The sequence below is a fragment of the Cataglyphis hispanica genome, chromosome 16 (assembly GCF_021464435.1).
Source record: "Cataglyphis hispanica isolate Lineage 1 chromosome 16, ULB_Chis1_1.0, whole genome shotgun sequence".
Lineage (NCBI taxonomy): Eukaryota > Metazoa > Arthropoda > Insecta > Hymenoptera > Formicidae > Cataglyphis > Cataglyphis hispanica.
In genome coordinates, this window is record NC_065969.1 from 5,448,804 (window position 1) to 5,473,447 (window position 24,644).

Here is a 24,644-nt window from a genome sequence, read left to right on the forward strand (position 1 = left end):
TGCCAATCAGCCAGACCGGATCTGAAAAATGCATCAAGGTGGAGTGGTTCCCATATATTGGCGACGCGATACCGCCAAGTTGCGGAATGTGTGCGGAATGCGAAACGCGAGAAGGAGCGCGAGTTTTCAGCCCGTAAATATGTCCCTGAGAGACAGAGGATACGAAACACGGCCTGATGAAACGATAGAGACAAAAAAAAGGGGAAGATAGCTTTAGATAATTATCCGCTTGTCTTTTAAGAGAGAAAAAAAAACGCGATTACCAAAAATATTTTGTTTAATGTGGGGATAAATTCAACAATTAATAATCTAAAACTATATTCAATTAGTCCGGTAACTTAACTAAGTAGTCATTTATTTGTTTAAGTTAATACATCTCAAGAGATAGCAGGTTTGAAAGAATCAATACGAAAAATTAATCACACTCACATCAAAATTATTACACTTATAAAAGAGAGAAACATAGGAAAATGAAGAATAAAATTTAATTTGTTTCTGTCGGCTTTTATGAACGCATCTGTATTGTAGTCACGAACTACAACAGACTATCTCTAATGACACACAATCTTGTCACGATACACGCCTTGTTTAAGCGTTTGCTTTTTTTAAGCCGGAAACGTTGAAACCAGACTCAACTCGAGGAAAAATTACATGTAGTTAAACATCGAATAATAGACGTCGACGCAATACAAGGACTTGTTATAATTTTGATACGTTTCATGTTTACATACAGATTCGCATACACACACACACACACATACGGTTTATGGTATTAGGATTTATATAAACAAAATTGAAGTCTATGTGCTATATATATGACTGTGAGAATGAAGGTTTATAATTTCTTTAAGAGATACAAAATATATTTCTTCCTGTATATTAATATTAATTTATAGACATAATGAAAGAAAAGTCAATATTTTTTTCCCCTCTCTCTTGCTCTCTTTTATTACTATTTTCTAAATCTTTTAATTTTTGTTTATATTCTAAGGCTCTTTTTTATTATTTCATATAAAGATAAATATTTGTCGTTGAATATGCCAGTTGAAGTTTCCATCTGTCAGTTGTACGAGACAATATGATGAGTCACATGCCACGGGTAATTGCGTTTCTGTTTGATCACAACATGCTCTCATAAAGAAATGATTTTTAACCGGAAACGCGACTAGACAGATTTGTATAAATTGATGATCCGCGGAGACGAGAATCGATGCCTCGCGGCTGTGAGCGTCCTCGAGAACGGCTATGTATTCCAAATGCCACTTATGGTACTGTCTTCTCGTTTAGACCATAAGAGAAGTCCGCTGGACTTCTGCGTTAATACCGCGAGTGAACCAAATTGCGCGATGCATGTTGTCAGCCACTTGTGAGATACAACATTGCGCGTTGAATATTTAATCCTTAAATGGAGAAGGCATTGCCAAAGATAGTTAATTAAGAAAATATATGATTGCATATAAATCGTTAAAATATACAATTACAATTTTTCATGTCTTTTTATTACGTAAAATAAATGAAAAATAATAATTATGGATTTTTTAAGATATTTTTATCATTGACATTTCTAACAATAAGGTAAGAAAAGAGCTATTAGAATAATAAATCGACTTTTATCGGTAATCTTAATTCAATATTTATTAAGTTCATATTTATTGATCGATACATTTAATTTATTGTTTCATAGACATTCACCGGCTTTTGTTAAGTTACTTATTCGAATTTTTCATATTGTTGATTAAACCCGATCTCGGCTCGATTACCCTTTCTTACAGAGTCATTTCTCCAACCGCGCAGATAAAATCGCTGCGAAATAACGCTACAAAAGTAGAATTAATAGTTCCAACATAAAAAATAGAGAAGTAGCTGTTATAAAATAGCCTTGAAACGCAATACATGTGTCTCACGAGTTGGAATTGTTATTCGAGGCTAGTCCGACGCATGAGCGTGTATTAAAAACCTCACTTTAATTCTCCGACGTGGCATTGGCGCGTTCTCGAAATATCTTTCTACTTTGCATAATACAATCTTGCCTCGCTTCTTCAGTCTTTTTTTCTCGTCGTCGTACATCGATGCATTGATTCAAAAACGCGACGAACGTGCACGGACAACACTTGTGTCATATTTGATCGCTACTGCGACTGCTTTCTTAATAGCGCGTGTATTCAATAGAATTTCGTATACTCGGGAGTAGAAAGCAAAGAGAGAGAATTTGATTGATTCAATCGCGATTCAATAGTGTTTTCACGAAGAAACAGTAACGCATTCAAAATGCATCGCGAAGATCTCATGTTGAACGACTGAATACGCGATTACAGCGAAATCGAGAGAGATTTTATATCGAAATATCGTAGCACACATTAATAAAACGCATGAGTAATCGTTTATTATGTATAATTATTAATGAATGGAAAATTTTCTCTACACAGTTTAATGAAATGGATATCGAGATAGTTTTCCAATTAAAAATGAAAAATCTTTCTGCGAAAGATATTTAAAAAAAAAAAACTCTAATTTTTTCTCCCTTTCTCTTTTAATTTTAAGTATCATTTTATTTTAACAATACAACGATCTCGTAATAATTTATCGACGAATTATATAGCTAAAATTCTAGAATTTCAGCAATATTAAATTATAATAATTAGAAGCGCGACTGTTGTCATAAATTCTCACGACACTCGATTTATTCCTACCGGCATTTTCGCGTTCCGGAAGTAAGTACTTTGCATTACTTCCTGTTATCCGTAAGCACATGGACTGAAAGAAAGTCATTGAACGCAGAATGGGAGCTACCGTCGATTAGCTCACCATATTATATCCGTTCGTTTTTCAAATAGAAAAGCACATTCGCACTGTAATAAAATTAACAATTCTTTTTCTTATTTGATCATAAAAAGCCTCTGATAATAAATATCATAAATTTCCACTAGCTTACTTGTTTCAATGTATCGAATAATTTTAATATAAACAATAAAAATGAAACCCGTTTAGGATTTGAGACATAAATAGAAATTAAATGATTAATTAATATTGCAAGAAATATAATAATTTTATTAAAAAAAATTTTATAATTGTCAGGTATTTGTAATATAATAATCTTTTAAAATTTTAAAATTTTTTTGACACTATAATGTGTACAATATCAGTATTCGTATATTTATATGAATTTATTTGAAATTTGATTGATATATATATATATATATATATATATATATGCATATATATCCGGTTTAAATTTAGTAATATCTGTAACTTTGTGAACATAAGATAGTTTAATTCTCTTGATTTGATGCCAATAAATCGCAATCTATCTGTCGCAATCCGCGGTTTTTGCACTACAGAGTACAAGTTCCTCTATTACACATACAGGATATGATATTGTATGTATGATATATTATAATATACAATTTAGAGGTTGCGTTACGAGATAACGTTTTATTTTTTAACATTATATCGAAAGCGGATAGATAAGATTTTAATACGGATATCGATGACCGCTGATCTCGGGAACCACTTTCCATTGCTTAATCCGAAACGCTATTCACAATCTGTCTAGTCTAATCCGAAAAGAAAGTAAAATCGAGTACGGTATACATACACAGCGATAAAAAACCGACTTGACTTTATCCCCTTCTCGATTTTCTCGTCGAGATGTTGGATGAAATCGCTTTGCCTCTTCGATAAGGAAAGTGAGGAATTATTTTTCGCAATATGCGGGACTGCCTTCCTCTCGCTTTTCTTTCCCTCTTCTCGGCTGTACGTAATACGATGAAACTAGTTGCCCTTTACTTGAGTTCGTCTTCGGTTCTCCGAGTGTAACGTTGACATTTATAACTCGCAATTTCTCTTCGTGTTAATTAACGCCGCATAGAATGATGACTGCAGCGATATGCATTCGCTTTTACTCGAAACAATGTGGCAAATTAGGCATTATCGGGAATCCAGACAATGACCCAAATTAATTTTCTTGTGGTCAAGCGAAAGTGATATTTTTTTATAATTTTTATCTTAACGCGCATTTGGAATAATTTAATATCTGTCACTTTTTCAGTGATTGCCGGGTCGTCTTTTTCGTAAAATGCATTTTAGGTCGTTCTCTGTCTTATCTACAAACCGCAAAATCTAATTTCAGTACAAATCGAGTAACGATCGAGTTAACTAAATTAAATGTTTATTTGTTCAGATATAAATTGATTTACATAATTTATGGTAATTTGATCGTTCTCTTTCTTTCTCTCTTAGAGTTGTTGTCGGATCGACAGTTTCGTGAAGTGGGTATATTTTTTTAGCTCACTAAATCAAGTAGCAATAAGAGAAATGAAATGTCACACTGGTAATGCAAATAATGGCGCAAACTTCTATTTCGCGTATGAAATTTTAAAATCTGATTAAGACAAGCAACAATGAATCATTACATGTCAACACGCTGAGAACGCAAGCAATGGTCTAAATTTATATTCTATTGTTCGGCAGATTTCTAGGAGAAAACATTTCTTTTTCCGTGTACTAATTATGTTCTATGATTTTTAGATCTTTACGATATGACAAAAAAATACATATTTTTTTATAAATCTATAAATTATAAAAGTAGCTATTAAAGTTTTTTTTTTCATGGTTGCTTCCATTATTTGAATTAAATAATATATTAAATAATTTGAATTATATATTAAATAATTGTAAAAAATGCGATGGAAATTGAAAATGTTTTTAACAAAAAAATAAAAATAATTTTTTTACACAAAAGAGGAATAATAATGGCTGAAAAATATTTATTATTTTAGAGTCGATGATCTTTATCTTCTTCTAGAAATCGCAAATTGATTAATAAGAATAACGATAAGAAGATGTGTGCACGGTATGAATATAATTATGATTACTTAATGACAACATAAATAACTTTCAATTGAAAACATTATTAAATGATATATACAATACAATGGATCTCTTTCTATAGTGTGGCGTTGTCGGTGGCATTCTATGGCGTGTGAATCTCGATTCTCATGGTATCTAGAGTAATCTATAAATTACTTATTATCGCTGCACAAAGGTCGAATATATGATTTGGTTGGAAAGTTTGATTTCTTATTGAAACAATAAGACAGACTTTTTTTGCTCCCGCGTATAACTTCATTACTTTTACTCTCAGATTTCTCCGTCCGCGAGTTATTCTCTTTGACTTGCGGCCTTAATTCTTCCTTACAATTGAATTTTAGAAAGGATATACGTTGTAGAAAGTAAACTATTCAGGACGAAGAAGGAACTATTTTAATTAGATATTTTTTTTTTTTAGAAAAATTATGTTAATAAATTAATTTTGACATATTTTACGTCTTGATACACAGCTTATATAATTGAATTAAACACTAAATTAAATAATGAACATTTTGAACATTGATAAATAAATATTTATATATATATAAATTACGAAAAATCAAAATATACATAACAAATATCTTAATTAATTTTAACTAATATTCAAACATTTTTTACAGCGTCAAAAACATAGTTATAGTATTTTGCATTTTATGTTTGATTTCTCGAAATTAAATTTTCAACGATGACGGCTTAAATCTTGAAATTTCTCATGATTTAAAATTTTTTTTATTTACATACAAGCCGATAGAGTTTTTTCCCTTTTTTCTGCAATGAGAAATTAATTTTTCTTACAACATATGAGTTTATTTACACTATACTCTACGTTTGAAGCTTTTGATGCGCATCTGTTAGTATTTATAATCCGTTATTCGTTAATAATGATGAATGCAACTAAACTTTCCTTCCGGGATCGACGTCATTGCACTAGCACACCACTCAACATCGTACACTCTCTCATTTCTTCATGCAAGTTTCATATACGCGTAAATTTATGAAGGTTATTTTCGATTTTTAATTTTCGCATTTTGCTCACCGGGTGTGATGAAAATTATATAACCGCGGGATTTCCTCATTGTATGCCAGTGAACAAAATACCTCTTTTTCATTTGCTCGCATAATGAACAAGCATATCTCATTTTCGCATATATTTATATTATCGGATGGAATATCAAATGGGGGGTGTCTCAATATACCACTCTCGTGCGTTATAAATATTAATTATAAACATCGATGGAAAAAAATAATTCTAGCGAATTATAACTGGTGGCGCGTATTTGTTTTTGCGTTAATTTTAATAAATTTTTCTAAATATGAATGCCAACTCCAAAAGTTTGAAAAAAACGATGAAAATATAAAAACATAAATGATAGAAAATATAAATACATAAACGAATAAACGTCAAAAAGCGAGATGTGATTTTAAGATATTTGCGTCCTTGCTACAAGCTTTTTAGCGTAAAGCGCTAATTATTTTCATTATGTTCTCATTTACGAGACGATGATATTTTCTGTTTCAGCGATGTGACGCAACCAGTCAGGAATATTTTTATGCAAAATGACTCGCGCCCTTGTCCTTCTCTGCATGGTCATCATTCTACCTCTCTTACGATGCCACAAGGTAAGGTATCCAAGGATACGCTGTTATCCTATATGCAATTATTTCTTTTAAGACAAAAGACAAGACTGTGTGCGTGCGTGTGCGCAGAGATAATTTTACCGAATTTAAAATGATCACACAAAATGCGATGATGACTCTAATTTTATTAATCATCGTTAAAACAAGGAAAATTCATGGTACGCAAAACAGTACGTTTTCTTACGACTTACAGGCATATTTTTATTTATTTTTTTTTAGTTAAATCTTGTTCTTTTTGCTGTTTATCCTCGATTTGCCGTGTAAATTTTACACAACATAATTTCAAAGGTCTTGTTCTTAAAGGATTCTTTATGGTATGTATTTTTGCGCGAACTTTAATTTATATGTACGGTTTTAATATTATTTAGCACGTTATGGCACGCAAGGAATTAATTAGCTTGAAGCTCGGTAATGTAGGTGAGGAACATTAATGATACATCATAACTTCGTGGATTGCTCGCAGTAAACGCCGCATGGGTGCGCCAAGTATTTACGAGAAAATTACTTCGACAATCATTGACGATCGCGCCTATATAAACCATTTGTCATAATACGCGACCCGTTTTTTATATGAAATTTTTATTTTTAATTATTACTTGTAAAAAAAAATTATATATACAAATAAAAAATTTTTCCTTTTTTTTCTTGATAATTGATTCTACGTCAGAACAAAAATCATGTGTATATAAGTTTTATATTAATGAGAAATATATATAGGACAAACGGTACATTTAATTAAATTTAAAATCTGCATATTTTTTGACATCAATTAATTTTATTTTGACATATTATATGTTATTTTATGTATGACTTTTTTTCTTATTGTTAGAAAGATCGCCGATAGTGCAAACGCATTTTTACGCTTAGATGATACTTGTTAACAAGAGATATAAACAGGATTACACTAAGTGTCAATTGCCTCGTAATTAAGAAAGCGCGTGAAAAACGAATGGATTAATGGCACGTTACGATTCAGCACACATCAGTCGAGCGCATCATCTTGTCATAGATAACCATCGCAAACGTGGTCAACGGCCGGTTTTCCTCTAACTTACGTAAGAACTTTGCGCACGAAATTGCAATGAAATCATCGAACCATTCGATGCTGTTTAGCTGCATCACCTTGTTTTTAATTTTTTTTTTTTTTTTTTTTGAGAAATTTCAGCGAAAATAATGCGATTTTGATAATGACATTCTACGATAACGATTAACAAGCAGGAGAGTCAAGGAGAAAAGCAAAAAAATAGTTAAATAGTCAGTTAAGGTAAAATGGCGATAAAAATATTAGTACATGTATTAATAAAAATATCAGTATGTTTTATGATTAGCCTCCATGAACGAGCACTTGTCATCGACAAAGCGCGAAAGATGAGAAAAGATCCTGATTAAACACTGATTAAACACTAATTAAACACTATAATTAGAAAAGTCATAATACAAAAAGTCTTTAGTTCTTGTATTTTTATCAATGGTCAAGTTATCGCGGATTTGCATCGCGAAGTCGGTCGTCGACTGTCCGCTGACTTATGTAAATGTCTCGCTTAGAAAATTATACAAATAATTACTTTCTTAGAGAGTTTCCAGAGTGAAACATTATTTCCGGCAGCCGTTCCACATGATTTACATGATATCGGGATGAATTTATTGATCGAGAAAGACCGAAAGCGAAACCTGAACGTGTTCCTACTTCCGAGAAAATAATCCATTTTTCACACAAGAGGTACGACATAGCAGTACGATGTTTCTATCGATCGACGATTATGCGCTCGTAGACGCGTGAAATACAATATTCGATTGAAATGAGTGGCTCGTCGTTACGGTTAATGAGTGTTACACAATTAATTGCCGGGACTAACATAAGAAGCCATCGTCGTCGTGAGAAATTCTCGGTTACCTGACCTATGCGATTTGATACGGTATTGCCGATGTTATATATGATTCCAGACAAAAACATTATATCGAGTAATTAAAAAAGAATTAATGTTCCATGTAAAAATTAAAAATTTTACGCAAAAATTACGCATTTTATAAAAATATGATATTTATTAATTGACCACCTTTTTAAAGGGAAAGGAATTTTTGGACATTTGTTTTCCGAAAAAATAAATGCATTTGACGCTTTGTTAGAAATGAAACTACTTGTATTAATGCAAATCGATCAACTCTCGATCGAGCAATCTAGTAAAGTAGTGAGCGAAAGTGATCGACCTTAGAAGCCCCAGAACCCCTTTGATCGTTTCGCTGCAGCTCGATTTCTGCGACACCACGCGTAAGTAAATGCTGCTAAATGGTAGAAGAAGACCTTGAAATGCGATTGGAAAACAGAATATGCACGCATACTTGATTACAGAACCGACGTTGTAAAACCGGACGAGTCGTGGATTCTGAGAACACTTGAAAAATCGCCTGGTTTGAATAAATCCTATCGACCAATTATAATGTTTGTGAACTCGCGAGCTTAATTTGAAATGACTATTGAATAGAATTTGAATATTAATGCACAGCTAATTATCTTAAACTAAACAATTATTAATTATCAATCTAATTATTAAATATCTATATTAAAATATAAAATTATTATTTGAATTTAACAAAGGTTTGACTTTTATTTTATTTTATATTATTATTATAAGTAATATTAATATATCATTATAATATATATTTAATTAAAAGTTTTTATAATTACTACACATTTAGATTTGTTATTTAATGATTCATTATTTAACAAACTACTAGGCTTAATAGTACGTATTGTGAAATGTAAAATTTCAGTTGTGGATTAATCTACAAGTAATTCCACGCGCGCTAATACTACCGTCTGTGATGTAACTTTTTACGACATGAAACGTGATGTCTTTTTGCCGCCGGCGTTACCATTCCCGATTACATTTTACTGCATTGCTCGTTTTGTCTCGGCTATTCCCACAGTATTGGCAAGATAACACGATCGAAAAAATACCTCTTTGATCGGCAAAAAGTTAAATTAAAGTCACAGAATTGTCAAGACGCGCAAGCGAAAAAAACGCGACGAAATGACATAATGATGAAATTGTGAATCCCGGAAGTTGGATTCGCTTGCGAGATATTTCGCGCAAACTCTTTCTCATTGTAGTCGCGTTTGCGTTTCCTCATTCGAATAATTATGGTGTTTGAGTAAATTTCTTTTGATTTATTTATTTTGTTTTATACCATATATATTTTACATTTTTACATTTGATCTGTCATACATATATACGTTTATATTTTGAGAAATTGAGCCCACATCTTGCAATCGATCTATAGCCATATCGCTTGCTTTATCGTATGTCGCGGATTTATTCGATACTTATATGAATCGATTAACAGAACGTGTGACATTACGATGATTACAATCTCGATTACGTAATAATAATATTGCGACACCCGTGTTCATCTAAACTCATTTGTGTTTCAGATCCACGAGCATATGACAAGGGAAGAGATGCTATCGGTATTTTACACGGGACACGAGTCCGGTAATAACATCAACAAAAAAAAAAAAACAGAGTAATTCGCGTGGCGAGCGTGATTATCTCTTGACGTTCCGTTCTTTCCGCCGACGCGGTATAATAGAAAAAAAATGACTAAAACATCAGGTCATCGACTAATGCGATTCTAATACAAATAGTAGGAACGCGTCAAGGATAATCGCTGTCCGAACAGCATATCTTAATTTCATATGCGCGATATCTCTCATAATTATGGAAAATGTATGTACTATCATTTGTTGAAATTGAAGTTTGCCTTTCAAGGCAAAAAATTATTCATTAAAAAATCTCGAGGAAAGATTATCATTTTTCGCACAACTAAGCAGATTAAATAAGTGATATAAAAAAAAATTTATTGAATAAAATCTATGCCAAATTTTAATGAGGTGAACAAATTTTCTCCGAGATTTTTTCTATGTGACAATTTCAGCAACGCGAATATTTTTCGATGCTTGATGTTTTTCGCTATTAAATTCAAATCCTCCGTGAATCATTCTCGATGAATATTTATCAACTTCATCACTCGTATGAGAATTTGAAATTGGCGGATCAACGTATCGATGACCTTAGAAAGGGACTTCCGTGTTAAATGACCATGGGACATATTTTAGCGACAGCCCATGGTGGAATCGATCGCGAAAAAAAGAATTCCTTATTAATCTTAAAATTTTTTAATAAAAATTAATTATACATATAAATTGCGAACGCTGATACTAAGAACGTAGTAATATTATGTTAGTATTATATGCATAAAACATATTGTTCAAAAGATATTTCAATATTTAAAAGAAAGAAATTGTTTAACATCCCTCTCCTTGGGATAATCTTTGGATGAACATAAAAACACACATTTTGAAAATATTTCTAAAACCGTAGTGCCGCCGTACGAAGTCGTGCCTGTGTTGCATACGGTGCACAAGAGGAGCGTGGACGCGAAACCACAGATTCATCTGAAGGCCTTCGGCAAAGACATCAGCCTTTCGTTAAAGCCTACGAAAGGATTATTGACGGCCAACAGCCTGCCAATGTGGACCGTCACCAGAAACACATCGCAACCCGATGGCCTTCATTACGAGAGGATAAAGGATGTAAGTGATCTCTTTTAATTATCAGGATCTTACAATCTTTCTTTAGACTTAAATTCTTCTAACGATTATCAGTTTAGAAAGATTAATTACGAAAAGATAGTGATACGTGATATAGAATTAGTTGCAATTTTTTTAATCTTTTGTTGGAAAATGTTTTTAAAAATCGGAAAAAATGTAATGTGTGATTTTTTGAAAAATTATTTAATTGTTCAATTATTTAGTTATTTAATATATTATATATTTAATTATTTTATTTCTAAATTAAATTTTTTTAATTGTTTCTTCTATTTTAGGTTGATGTAGATATCGGTGACATTTATCAAGATACGGAGAACATGGCTTCCATTCTACTACACCGAGACACGAATGGGAAAGTGCACGTTGTAAGTGGCTATTCTTTCTTAATGTCCCTTTCGTCACCACCCTATTATTACGGGTCTTCTTTCGTCAATCCGATACGACTCACTTAGGGCCTGTATGTTATAATTATATCAATATCGCAATTCATTCTGTACAGCCTAGCTGTAATATTTTTACAAAGAAATATATACAAAATAATTATTACAAAACAATCTCTGATACAATTTCGATGAAAAATTCATTTCGGTGGAAATTTATTAGCGACTTATTTTCTTGCAACCAAATTAAACTACATAATTTGTTAATTTATTTAACAAGAATACAGATTACCTTATATATATATATATATATATATATATATATATATATATATATAAGGTAATCTGTATTCTTGTTAAATAAATTAACAAATTATGTAGTTTAATTTGGTTGCAAGAAAATAAGTCGCTAATAAATTTCCACCAAAATGAATTTTATATATATACCTTATATATATATATATATATATATATAAGGTAATCTGTATTCTTGTTAAATAAATTAACAAATTATGTAGTTTAATTTGGTTGCAAGAAAATAAGTCGCTAATAAATTTCCACCAAAATGAATTTTTCATCGAAATTGTATCAGAGATTGTTTTGTAATAATTATTTTGTATATATTTCTTTGTAAAAATGTTACAGCTAGGCTGTACAGAATGAATTGCGATATTGATATAATTATAACATACAGGCCCTAAGTGAGTCGTGTCGGATTGACTATATATATATATAATGCTTAACTTATTAATTTTTAATTAATGCTTTTTTATCTTGTCTTAAGATTGATTTACAATTGAGTGGAAACCACCAACTAACACTGAAAACGGTTATGTATATGTTGAATATCACGAAGATTTATTATAAGTAATTAAAATGTTGGGGCAAGTTTATCTCGCTACCGCCGAACATTCGTATACAGAATTTCTGGAATGCCGTTCCATCGAGTACGACCGATGGTCGTATCATCGATGGTCATCATTAGTTATGATAATTATATTTTATAGAGATAATAATAAATAATCTAGCAATTTTGCTTTCCTCGTGAGACAGTCGTAAACTGCTCTATCATAATGATCAAAGCGGATTTAATAAGCAACTATAATAAACAGTCACATTTTTTTCTTATATCTGAGAGAAAACATTTCTATGGAAAAGAGACGTCGGTAAATCTTTTTATTATTATTCTAAATGAAAATCTTTTTACAAATCAAACTTGGTAACTTTTATTCTCTTTATCCGACTCTTTCAAGAAACTTTAACTTATATCTCAATTATAGTTATCGATGTTTGATATTGAAAATTGAAAGATTATGTAAGTTAGGCTGCTTTTGCATAATCATGAATATTATCGTGACACATGTAATCGCGATGTTATATACGAAGTGTGTGCAACGAGGCATACAAGGCGAGGTTACTTAAATACCGCGATTTTGACATTTCCCCTTTGCGTTCGCAACCGACGTTTTCTTCTCTAGGAATAAATTTCCTATATGAAGAAGATATATGTGTCCGCGAGATAGAAGTCAATAAACTTCTCTCCGCATCTATCCTACCTTTCGCCACGATCTGTAATTTTGAGAGAGAAAGAAGCGAGAAGGAAATTGTTCCTAATAATTCCGCGTTCAAACGAGCGTGACTTGATTTCTCTTACGAAGTTCTTATTAATAATAAAGTTTCTTATTAATTGCCGTTATGAGGAAGCAATACGCTATATACGGTATTTTCCTCATATTTGCATTTAACACATACATAATTTTGGCGATACAAAATCTACATTATGTTAAGGCAGCAAAAATATCGCAATGATCTCAATGTGTGTTGAATCGAAGAACTCTTACAAAACACTGAGATTCTAAAATTTTGAAAGTTTCGAAAGTTACATATGTGAATTTCCGCTAGATTTAAAACGGGACAAATTGATCACGTTAATTGATTGTCTTCGCACATTGTAACGATAATGTAATTAGTTATCCTTAATTGCTCAAGTTAAAATCTCAAATCTTTGTGCCGAAATCAATTCAAAAATTTCGTAAGAAACATGAATCGCCAATTCTGGAATTATCCGCGTATCTTATCGGGAAAAAATCGTTATATATGATCTCGAAATTACGCGCTGTTACGGGCGAGATTATTACATCGGGATATAAGTGTGAGTAATATATCTGGTATGCTCGCGCGGGGGTGAACGCACGAATATATTACAATTACGCGCGTTATATCTTATAGGAGTCGTGAAAGTTAATATCGTTTCAACTACGAAAGAACTTTTCTCATTCATCACACTTGCATAAGGATTTGTGACCGAGGCGATGATAGGATCGATCTCGCGGCTCAACGGCAGTTTATGCGTGGGAGTTTCGATGAAATTTTAATGAAGGCAAAGCTTCCAAATGCGGGCTTGTACGTAATATCGCTTGGTTACATAATATGCCGTATAAAAGCGTTGTTCTAAGTGACCTCTCGTAGTGTCCTGACCTTTCGCTTTCACTCTCCCTTCTTCGAGATCTGACCAATGCACTTCTCGCAGATCGAACGGCTCGAATCGTGCCCGGATCAGCAGTATCGCGCTTGCGAATAATTCGCCTTGCTATAAAATGTTTGTTGAAAATCTACAAAGGAAACGCTCGATTTAACACACATCTAAAATAATGCAACGTGACTCATACACTGCAATATTTCTACGTACAGTTTAATCATTACGTAATTCCAAAAGTGCAAAATGACACAAATTAACAAAGATATAATTTTAAATGTAGAATGACAGGTATATCATATTGAACAATTGAATCTTTTTGTTCAGGACGGAATCATCGGTTCAGAATTAGTTATACGACCACTGCCAGAACGTGTTCTACAGGAAGTAGTGAGCGAGGCATCAGCCTTCTACGAACCCGATTTACTGCCCAATGTAACTAGAAAGGAAAACTTAAAACGTACAAGTCATCATATCGTTTTTAAAAAAATTGGTCGACCTGTTGGCGACGAATATAACGATTTTTGTAAGTACCTTATGCGTTATTGGAATTCTTACATCGCTTTTATTTGAGTTTTATGAAAAATATATGAATTAATTTTTATATTAGAAAATCTAAAAAACATTTTAAATCTACAAATACAAACACGAATATTTTACAGCGTTTATGGAGCCCGATCATTTAGCCAAGAGATATAGAAGCAAACGTTCGATCAATAACAGATCAAAGCGCGAAGCACCGTATGTTATTTACCCGGAAATCCTTTGCATTGTGGATTATGATGGGTACAGGTGAGTCGACTAATATATCATTAAAGCTTAAAGTAGCAAATATTCATTTAAATAACAAATATTCTTTTTTTTCTACGGATATTATGCGAAAATTTGCATTGACATTTATAATCTCGAATGCATCTGCGCACTTAAATAGACGCAATCTTCTCTCTCGTTTCAGGTTGCACGGTGGTGACAACGTACAGATAAAGAGATACTTCGTATCCTTTTGGAACGGAGTAGATCTGAGGTATAAATTACTGAAAGGGCCAAAAATACGTATCAGTATAGCGGGAATAATTATTTCACGGGTAAGAGACGGTAACGATATTAATTTATTTGCCTTTAATAAACTATGATTTTTTTTCTTTCCTAGCATAAGTGGATTTTTTTTTAAATATATATATGAATTTTTTATTTTTACTTTTAATGTTGTTGAATCTCATAAAAACAGTTTTTGATTTATCAAAAAATTTGCGACATAAATAAAATATGCGACTATAGGATATCTTATACATGTGTATAAAATTATTTTGTATTATATTTAAAGGGACGAGACGCGACGCCGTATTTAGAAAGAAATCGCGTGGGAAGAGACGCAATCGACTCGGCAGCTGCTCTCACTGACATGGGCAAATATCTTTTCCGAGAGAGAAGACTTCCTGTGTACGACATTGCCGTTGCCGTTACAAAGTAAGAGTGTCCAATTTATAAAGCGTGATTTACATTACATCAACTACATTAACTCAAGTGTCACAAAAAAGTGTCCACAGCTGAAAAACAATGCTCTTTGACAATCCAGATTTTTTTTATTTATTATTTTCGACAATGAGTACTTCATTAACTTTATGACATAATGAGAGAAGCATACGGTATGCACATTGTGAGTTGTGCATTGGATTCCTTAGTAAACGAATTATAGCTGTTAATTTCAATTTTCTACATTTTTATATAAATGATAATATTATTTATAATTTTCATGTTTTATTCATGATAATTTCATACTCTCGATTTTTATCCCGCAAAACAGGTATGATATGTGCCGTCGTAGGAAAGGCGGCCGCTGCACTAAGGGAACTGCCGGTATGGTTTATTACATAGTGATCACACGCTTCATTTTTTTTTAAACTTTTGTAATACATTTTCCATGGTATTTTTGCTGGCTTGTATAGTTTGTCGGTATTATTGATGATACAATAATGGTATCTAACGGGTAGTAGTGTTAATTAGTTTAAAGAGTTTCTCGAGGAAGATATTTTTTAAGCATCAGCAGGTATTGTTTAATATTTTAATTCAGATGAGTGGGTGCATTGTGTTAGTGAAAATATTTTTTGCCACTCTTGATAACTTAAAACAAGAATATCTCCCTCGCAACTCCGTAATATACAGGCAACAAGTGAAATTAGGGATTTGCAATCAATTTGCGCGAAAATGCACCAGAATCACCAGAGCTTTTTATGCACGCGCTCAAACGAGGACCGGGTATGGTACTACTAATATTGATTTAATTAACAACACGTGATTATCTCACGAGCGTCTTATTATCGTAACATCGGATTATCGTGTTGTAATGCCGCATACGAAAACGCTTGCGTATATCCTATAAACTTGGAAAAAAATTTATCACTGAATATATGCAAAAATATTTCTAAGAGATCCTTTTAACATTTGCATCGGTAAGTCGTAAAAATCAACTTGACTCTCCTGTGACTCTTTAAAAATGTGTTTATATAGTGTTTCGCAATTCAAATTATTTGTATAAACTACATAAATACAAATTATCTAAATTGCATAATTCTGCGTGAATTGAGAACTGACTCTAATATTTAATCACGATTTTTGTTTCGCTGATAGGCTCAATAGAAATGTCAGATCGCACAAAAATAATTAATCGATTTGGATGCGCACGTGCGATGTATATTGCCGCTTAATTGATGATTATTTATTTACGCACTAAGATCGCATAATATGTTTTCACTTTTATTTTTTGTTCAATATTTAAAGACACACACATACGCTTCCACAGCACACGTGTATCTTTAAAATACATGTCTTCTATGGTGAGAAGAGCATTTTTTATGCGGAGAATTTGTGACTGAATACTGAAACCGGTACAATTTCAGTGCGTTCTTGGTGCATATGCAAAAATAGTCCTTGCATCGAATGATTTTTTTTTGTGTTTTATTTGAAATATGGACCTTATTTCTCTTTTACATGTCTATAGTACCGAAATTTGTCACCTCGCCAAAATTATACCAGTTTCAAATGACGTGATCTTGCGACAGTTTTGCTTCGCGTGGTTGCTTTTGATCACACGCAAATCGGCATTATTGATTGTCGCATAAGCACTGTCAATTTTTTTCTCAAAATGCAGGGTAATGTTACTTCTTATACGGTAGCGGTTTTCTCGAGAGGATGATTATCATTCATATTTTGAAATCTAATGAAATATACGATTCGAATCGTTTCGTATCTCATCTTCCAGCTTCCGTTTTAGCCACGGACATGATTTCGTATATTTATACTTATTTATTTTTTTTTTGTTTTGTTATTTTGCACAGTCGTAAGAACTGATCCGAGCGGCCGAGTTTCATCGTTTGTCCCGTGACCAGGTCAGAAATATTTGCCGAGTATGAATTTATATGATAAAGAGTATTTTTGTTATTGCATTGCAGATTAGATATGTGCAGGAGGCAATACGCGAATGATGTGTGCAATAGAGGAACTGCAGGTACGTTTTTTTTCTCGGATCAAGAAGAAGAAATTTTTTGTTTTAGCTTTCTCAACTTTTAAGTCTTGCACATGCGCACTATCTTATCATTAGTCTGAATTTTCAGATGTCGACATTCGAGAAAAATAGAGAGAGATTTACAAAAATAGTAATTGAAAATATGTAAATTAAATAAAAGCTAGATAAATATTCAAAAATAAATCTGTTACATTTTGTAGAATATCAAGATTTCTCTGTTTTTACTATTTTGAATTTTTTGAGACTTAGGAAACATTTATGCCAAGAGCTTGCTTTATATATTTTATTTATTTTTATCTTTATTTATCTAAATATATTTTCTTCTAATGGGTGTGCCTTATACTTTTCTCTACTTTATACGTGAATCATATAGATTACAATTCTGCAACGAGAATTGCATCAAGCAATTGCCTCTTTCGAACTCTGCTGTTCCCTCGCACAGTCGCTTAAACTTTTACTTTTATATGTGTTTATATCTATTGCATATATGCCAGATCTCAATGTCTATACAATGGCGGATTCGAGATGATCTTTATTTCGGTGCATTATAAAATTCGATTATATTTTTTTATAATTTTATAATTTTGATTATTAGAAAAAGACTAACATAAAACAAAATAAATGCGTGATTGAATAAATTTCATATTCTTATATATATATATATATATATATATATATATATATATATATATATATATATATATATAATCCGCCACTGTATTTTTTACATAAACTATTACTATATTTCCGTATTTATGTACATACTTATTATTTCACAATCTTATACATTGAAAATCGTTTGCGAAATTGATAATACACGTTTTGCACGTGGCGAAAAATACGCAACATCGTCGCCAAAGAGAAACGATCGTTTCAAAATTTAATTCTCTGTTATCTTTTTCTCTTTTTTTTACATCACCTATATACTCTTTGTTCTGAATAATCTCTCTCGAATAATTTACAACTCTTATATCTTTGGCTGCATTACTGTCACGGATCGTGGTTTTTGGTAAGTCTTTGATATCACGACTCTAAATACGTCGAGAGTATCTTTCATGCCCATACATACTTCGATGTTGAATCAGAGGAAAATCAGGAAATGCGAGAGGGATGACATTTTAATTCGGCCAATTCGTCATACAAACATCCCTTAAACTGATGTAAATTATCTGATATTCCGGCTAACTCTTTCGTTAACTAATTGGGCGCGACGAATTAATACCGGATGCATGCCGCATATATATATATATCGATAATTATTTAATTTTAACACACTCACTCGAGCGAATTAATATTATTTTAATTCTCATAACTCAAACGCTCTCAAATAATAATATACAATAATATCTATGGCAAATTAACAACAGGCTTCTTTATCCTGAAAGTAAATAGGAACTCGATTAATCAAATCTATCGATTATACTTTTGAGTAATCACTCGATCGAATTTTTGCGCGAGTTTATGGTGGAGATACGCCAGTTTCTCTGGTCAGATACTAATTTAACGAGACAGCTTGTTTAACGCCAACAATCTTAGTTGTAACGAATTAGTTATTTGAGATATGCATTGAAGGAGAGCAAAGTGCTGAATTGCATTAAAAGATTTTCTCTGCATACAGGATTCGCCTATGTTGGTGGGGCGTGTGTCGTCAATAAGCGTCTCGAAAAGGTGAATTCGGTCGCTATCATCGAGGATACCGGTGGATTTAGCGGTATCATTGTCGCTGCGCACGAAGTGGGCCATCTGTAAGCACTCGAGATTATTTTGATCACGAATCTTTTCCCGATCTTTTCTATCCACCTGTTTACACGCACCTATCAGTTCTGCTTTTACCTCAGAGAATCGATTATATCGTATGATTATGTTGTAGATTGGGCGCCGTTCACGATGGTTCACCTCCGCCGAGTTATCTAGGTGGACCGGGTGCCGAGAAGTGTCGATGGGAAGATGGATACATCATGAGCGATCTTAGGCACACTGAGAAAGGCTTCAAATGGTCACACTGCAGCGTGTCCTCTTTCCATCACTTTTTAAAGTAAGTAATTTCTGGGTAACATTAATTCTGAAACTTTGATCTATTATTTAGAAAAATTGTTCTCATGTAAATAAATTTATGCTCTTCTGTCGTAATTTTGGTTTATTTTTTAAATAAACTTTTTCAACAGACGCAATATTAATAAAATATTAATGCGTATAAAAATCTCAATAGTTATTATTATAAAGTAATATATCGTCTGCATATATTTAATCAATTTTTTTTTTAATAATATTTGTTATTGCTAGGCATTCTAGATTTTATAAAAAAAAAAAACCGTAGTAATGGAAGTTCTTTTTTAAAAAAATCCGTTTTATTCTCTTAACAGTTTTCTTGATTTTTAGTGGTGATACAGCGACCTGTTTATACAATGCGCCTCACGAAGACGAGGCATTGCCCAGAGTACTTCCGGGAAAACTTTTATCCTTAGATGCGCAATGTCGGAAAGATCGTGGGACAAGCGCTTGTTTCGTACGTTTTTATTGTCTTTATACGTGCACAATAAATTTTACAGTAATTTCTTTGGTTAATTTACATTCCACATATTTACATTTTATATTTGTTTATGCGATTTTAGAAAGACGATCGGGTTTGCGCTCAGCTATTCTGTTTCGATGCTGGATCCGGATACTGCGTGGCGTATCGTCCAGCAGCAGAAGGTTCGCCTTGCGGGGATGGTCAGGTAAAACGAAATAAAATCTGTATGCTTTATAATATTTTCTTGTTTCAAAAAAAAATGTGTGTGCATTTGCTTTTATTTCTACAATAAATCTTTAATACAACTTGTATAATGTCATGATATAGCTACCGTATATTGTCGTTACGCTTAATTAACAACAGAAGTCATAAATCTTGACAGATATGTGAACCAATGGCACGTTGTTGCATTATGTAATTTTACAAGTTGAGATAATGTAATTCCGTATATACATATGTTATCCCGGAATTTCTTTGCACAGATGTTTAATCACACTGATATTGATTTTTAGTACTGTCTGAATGGAAAGTGCGTGGCGGAGCACGAAAACATAATACCGGATTATACGCAGAACATTCCGACCTACGTACGCCGAGATAGCATATTCAATCCAACGCTGCATAATAGGCCGATATTCGCTCAGTATAACAACACAGATTATAGGTAATACAGATGGACTCTTTTTCTAACAGGAACCATTGCATAGATAAATTTCTTATTAACCCTTTAATGCAGTGCGTATTTAAACGATCACACTGAAAATTATACATTTAAACGCATTATATCCTTGATCGAAAGTAACTCAACGTATTTATGACGCTGTTGATGCGTCATTTGACGCATAATATAATGCAACGTATACAGATACACAATTTTATGCTGCAACGCATTATGTAGTAATGCCATAATGATATGCTACGCAGGTATCCATGGGAATCAACGACACTGAGCACACCATTATCGAGTATAATCGCGTCGACGACACGGACGACAATAACGACACCATCGACTTATAAACGTGTCACAATACCGGGCGTAACTACGCTGTCGAAATATACACAGACAACCATTAATAACTTATATACCGATCGATTTAAGACTAAATATAGTAGTAATATTAATAATAATAATAATAGCGGCATTGGTGGCATCAGCACCACCACTCGGAGAAGCGTTACCAATTTCTTCAACTCGTACTACACTGTCAGTACTACTCCAAAGGTCACTATCGGTCCGAAAATTAATCCATTCAAATATAAAAGCGTGATGTCACTTTCCACGACGACCAAAGGATATCAGAACGGCCTTCGAAATGACGGCCGCGGTAAGAGAATTCTGAATTAGATCTGTATCACGCTATTTTTTTTTCTCCGTTTCCTCAGGGCCGAGTCTTTAACTTTTGCATGTAATCATCTCTTGTCGTTAATGTCTGCGCGGAATCCGATACTCTTCCCACGTGTCTCTTCTATTCTATTTGTAATTTTTCAACGAACTCTGGAATTACGAGGAACTTTTCGAGAGACATCGATTCCGACTTCTGTGGTTTAGGTTGTTTTGTTGGTTTTAATCGGAGACGTTTTCATCATTTTGTATAATATATTTTACTTTTATCTCTTCTATATTACTAATGAAATATGAGAAGAGTTGCAGATTTTTGTCTCACATACGATCGTTTTCATAAATCAAGAGTCTGTGATAATAATTATTGTTAATTTCCCTCTATTTCGTTAACACAGATTTTCAAGTTTATCTTCAAAAGGAAAAGATAATATCAATAAAATTAATACAGATACAAATTGGTCTTATTCCTGGTGTATAACAGCTCATCTCTCTTTTGCATATATATATTTTCTCTTTTACATATATATATATATATATATATATATATATATATATATATATTGTATATCTTTTTATATTTAATATATACAAAATGTTTTTACTTTTATTGTAATGATCAATCTTTATTCACAAACTTTTTAAATAAATTGGAAACAAATTTAATTAAATTCCGATAAAAGTATAAAACATTTGTATATTCTCATTTGTATATTTTGTTTTTTCGATAAAAATGCACATAAGCATCACAAGAGTCTACATGAATCATATTGCTCTTTATATTTCTTTTCCCCATCGAATTCACTAGTAGGACAGTGAGAAACATGATGTATATAATATATACAATATGTATAATGTCTGTACATATGATACCTAAACATATACACATTTACATATACAAAAAAAAGCAATAATGGTTTTTCTATTATGGGATATTAATAATATAATTTTGCGTTTATTACATGAAACTTATAATTTTCTGTTCTAGGCTAATACATAATTATACACTAATCGAATGCATTCTGTTCGCATTGAAGTTACATCATGTATAATAATTATGTTATAATAATCGTCCGTCTGCTTTCAGGAACAGAGGGCGGTGAATGCACGGACGTGGGGTCAGATTGCGCGGAGATGATTGACAGGCTGAGAACATGGCTGTGCCATTTGCAATCTGTGAAGAGTCGCTGCTGCGCGTCCCTGAAAACTATCTGTGCTGACTAATATGTAATTACATAAAAAAAAGATAAAGAAAATCGTTTTGATAGTTTGCTCGATGACGTCACGTTTAAACGCTCGCACAGGGAAACTGTCAAACATATTGTTTCGCTGTCGTGATGTCCGAAAAAAGCATGATGAAAAAAAAAGAAGTCCGAATAGAGAGTCCTTTCCTCCCCTCGTTATTTCTTTCCCTTTTTCTCGAAAAAAAAAACATTAATTTCTTTATATCATTTCTCGATTGCTATTCTCCAAGTAAGTCCAAGTATCTCATACCTCTAGATATAATTTCTTACGTTGTAATACATTAGCGCGAAAGCTTCACAACAAGTGTACCGAATGTAGCGAATCTAAAAAACAAAGCGAACTATCAATTGATAATGATATTTCGGCTATGTTTTTATTTATTCGATGTAAGAAGCGATCTCGCAAAAGACTCGTTACAGGCACAGGTGCGTATGTTTCGCAAGCGTAAGCGCACGCGGATGGAGCTTAGAAATAACAGAAATTGTATAGCGCAAGACAATAAATGGGAATAATTAAAATGTCTTTTTTATATCTTATATATGTATACCATTTATGTATAATTATCTTATTTGTATATAAATATATCTGTATTGCGCTCTCTGAAATACTTTAAAAAGAAATTCTTTTATTATTATTTGCATATATCTTTATTAAAATACACCTGAAGGAAAAAATTGAATAATTTAATGAAATAAAAATTAAATAATTAGTATATTTATTATTAATATATAATTATGCCAAGAATCATATTTTAAAAATAGTAATAAAAGAATATAATTAATGTGAATATTATTTTTTTTAATATATTATAATGTAATTATTTTAATTAATTACATTATAATATAATATTTAAAATAAATAAATACAAGTTTAAAAAAAGTATATATTTGGCTTTTTTGCAAATATAATTTTTATTTATATAAATGAATATACACACACACACACACACACACACACACACAGAGGATGTAAGACAAGAAACAAAAAGGAATTTACAAGTGAAAAGATAAAAGAGCATTTTGGAAGAAAACAAAATGGTTAATTACGTAAACGAAAGTAAAATTACAATTAATTATTATTTTTTACATGTGTGAGAAATTTTGATGGCGGATTTTGCAGTCATTAAGAATTGTAGTAAAGTAATTACAGGCTATCGATGATTGATGACAAGCGCAAATGTATACAGCGTAATATCAAATTTTTATAACGATATTTTTTGTCAACATATAATCGCGTATGTAATACGGGGCGCAAGTTTGCAATTATGAGATGTATACATATATATTATGTGTTTGCATACATACAAAGGCGTATATGTCGTAGCACATGATGAATGATTTATTTGGCAACCAACTGACACATAAAAATATATCGCACAAACGTCATAAACCGCTATAACGAGATCGGAAAAATTCGGAAAGGCATAGATTGCGAACGATAGATAGAACGCGATGTCCTTCGAGAGAAATAATAATTATTTATGTGATCTCCCGAATTCTTGAACAAGCGTGTATATATCAAACACACGTGGATCGATATTCCGATTATCACGCGAAGAATCTTTTTACGCATTTATCGCGGAATTAGCTTCTTTTTTTTTTTGAAAAGTTTTGCGCGATTTATTGAAATCGATGATGTTATTAAGAATTATTAATAGCCTCAAAACCGATAAAGGCATTTATTGCAAATAGCTATTTAGCTGTTCTTTTTACTTGTTCATTTTTTAAACATTTTGAGAGATTGATTTATCTTATTTAATTATTATTTGCTTAAAATTGTTTGATTTTTCCTACTTTTTATTTTCTTGTAAGCTTGTTATCAAATAATTTACAATTTTATTTTCTATTGTAAAACATATGCTGTTTTAAGCAATATGAGGAAAAATATGAGGTAAACTATCTGTCTTTGCAATTCTTCATATCAGGATTTTTAATTCACAACTGCAAGTGTTATTGCGCCTATATGCATGTCATCTGTCATACAAGAGAATTATGAATTTGTATAAAATTCTTTCTTGATTATCGCTCGGCTTTCGCAAATGTGTATATGT

At 32.1% G+C, this 24,644-nt stretch overlaps 2 protein-coding genes across 2 annotated transcripts in view; one reads left to right on the forward strand and one right to left on the reverse strand.

The window, feature by feature from the left end:
- The window catches only part of LOC126855729 (uncharacterized), a 47,988-nt gene that overhangs the window by 18,877 nt on the left and 4,467 nt on the right, over positions 1–24,644 (forward strand). The window contains exons 3-17 of the mRNA XM_050603593.1: positions 6,389–6,489; positions 9,941–10,001; positions 10,890–11,101; positions 11,395–11,484; positions 14,303–14,501; positions 14,638–14,767; positions 14,931–15,060; positions 15,300–15,442; positions 17,425–17,480; positions 19,117–19,243; positions 19,369–19,533; positions 19,878–20,004; positions 20,111–20,215; positions 20,523–20,674; positions 20,935–21,343. Of these exons, the coding sequence (XP_050459550.1) occupies positions 6,427–6,489; positions 9,941–10,001; positions 10,890–11,101; positions 11,395–11,484; positions 14,303–14,501; positions 14,638–14,767; positions 14,931–15,060; positions 15,300–15,442; positions 17,425–17,480; positions 19,117–19,243; positions 19,369–19,533; positions 19,878–20,004; positions 20,111–20,215; positions 20,523–20,674; positions 20,935–21,343 (2,169 nt within the window). The 5' untranslated portion in view covers positions 6,389–6,426. The remainder of the gene's footprint in view (positions 1–6,388; positions 6,490–9,940; positions 10,002–10,889; positions 11,102–11,394; positions 11,485–14,302; positions 14,502–14,637; positions 14,768–14,930; positions 15,061–15,299; positions 15,443–17,424; positions 17,481–19,116; positions 19,244–19,368; positions 19,534–19,877; positions 20,005–20,110; positions 20,216–20,522; positions 20,675–20,934; positions 21,344–24,644) is intronic.
- LOC126855677 (uncharacterized) overlaps positions 1–24,644 on the reverse strand; it is a 168,776-nt gene that overhangs the window by 12,292 nt on the left and 131,840 nt on the right. The gene's annotated exons all lie outside the window — the stretch shown is intronic.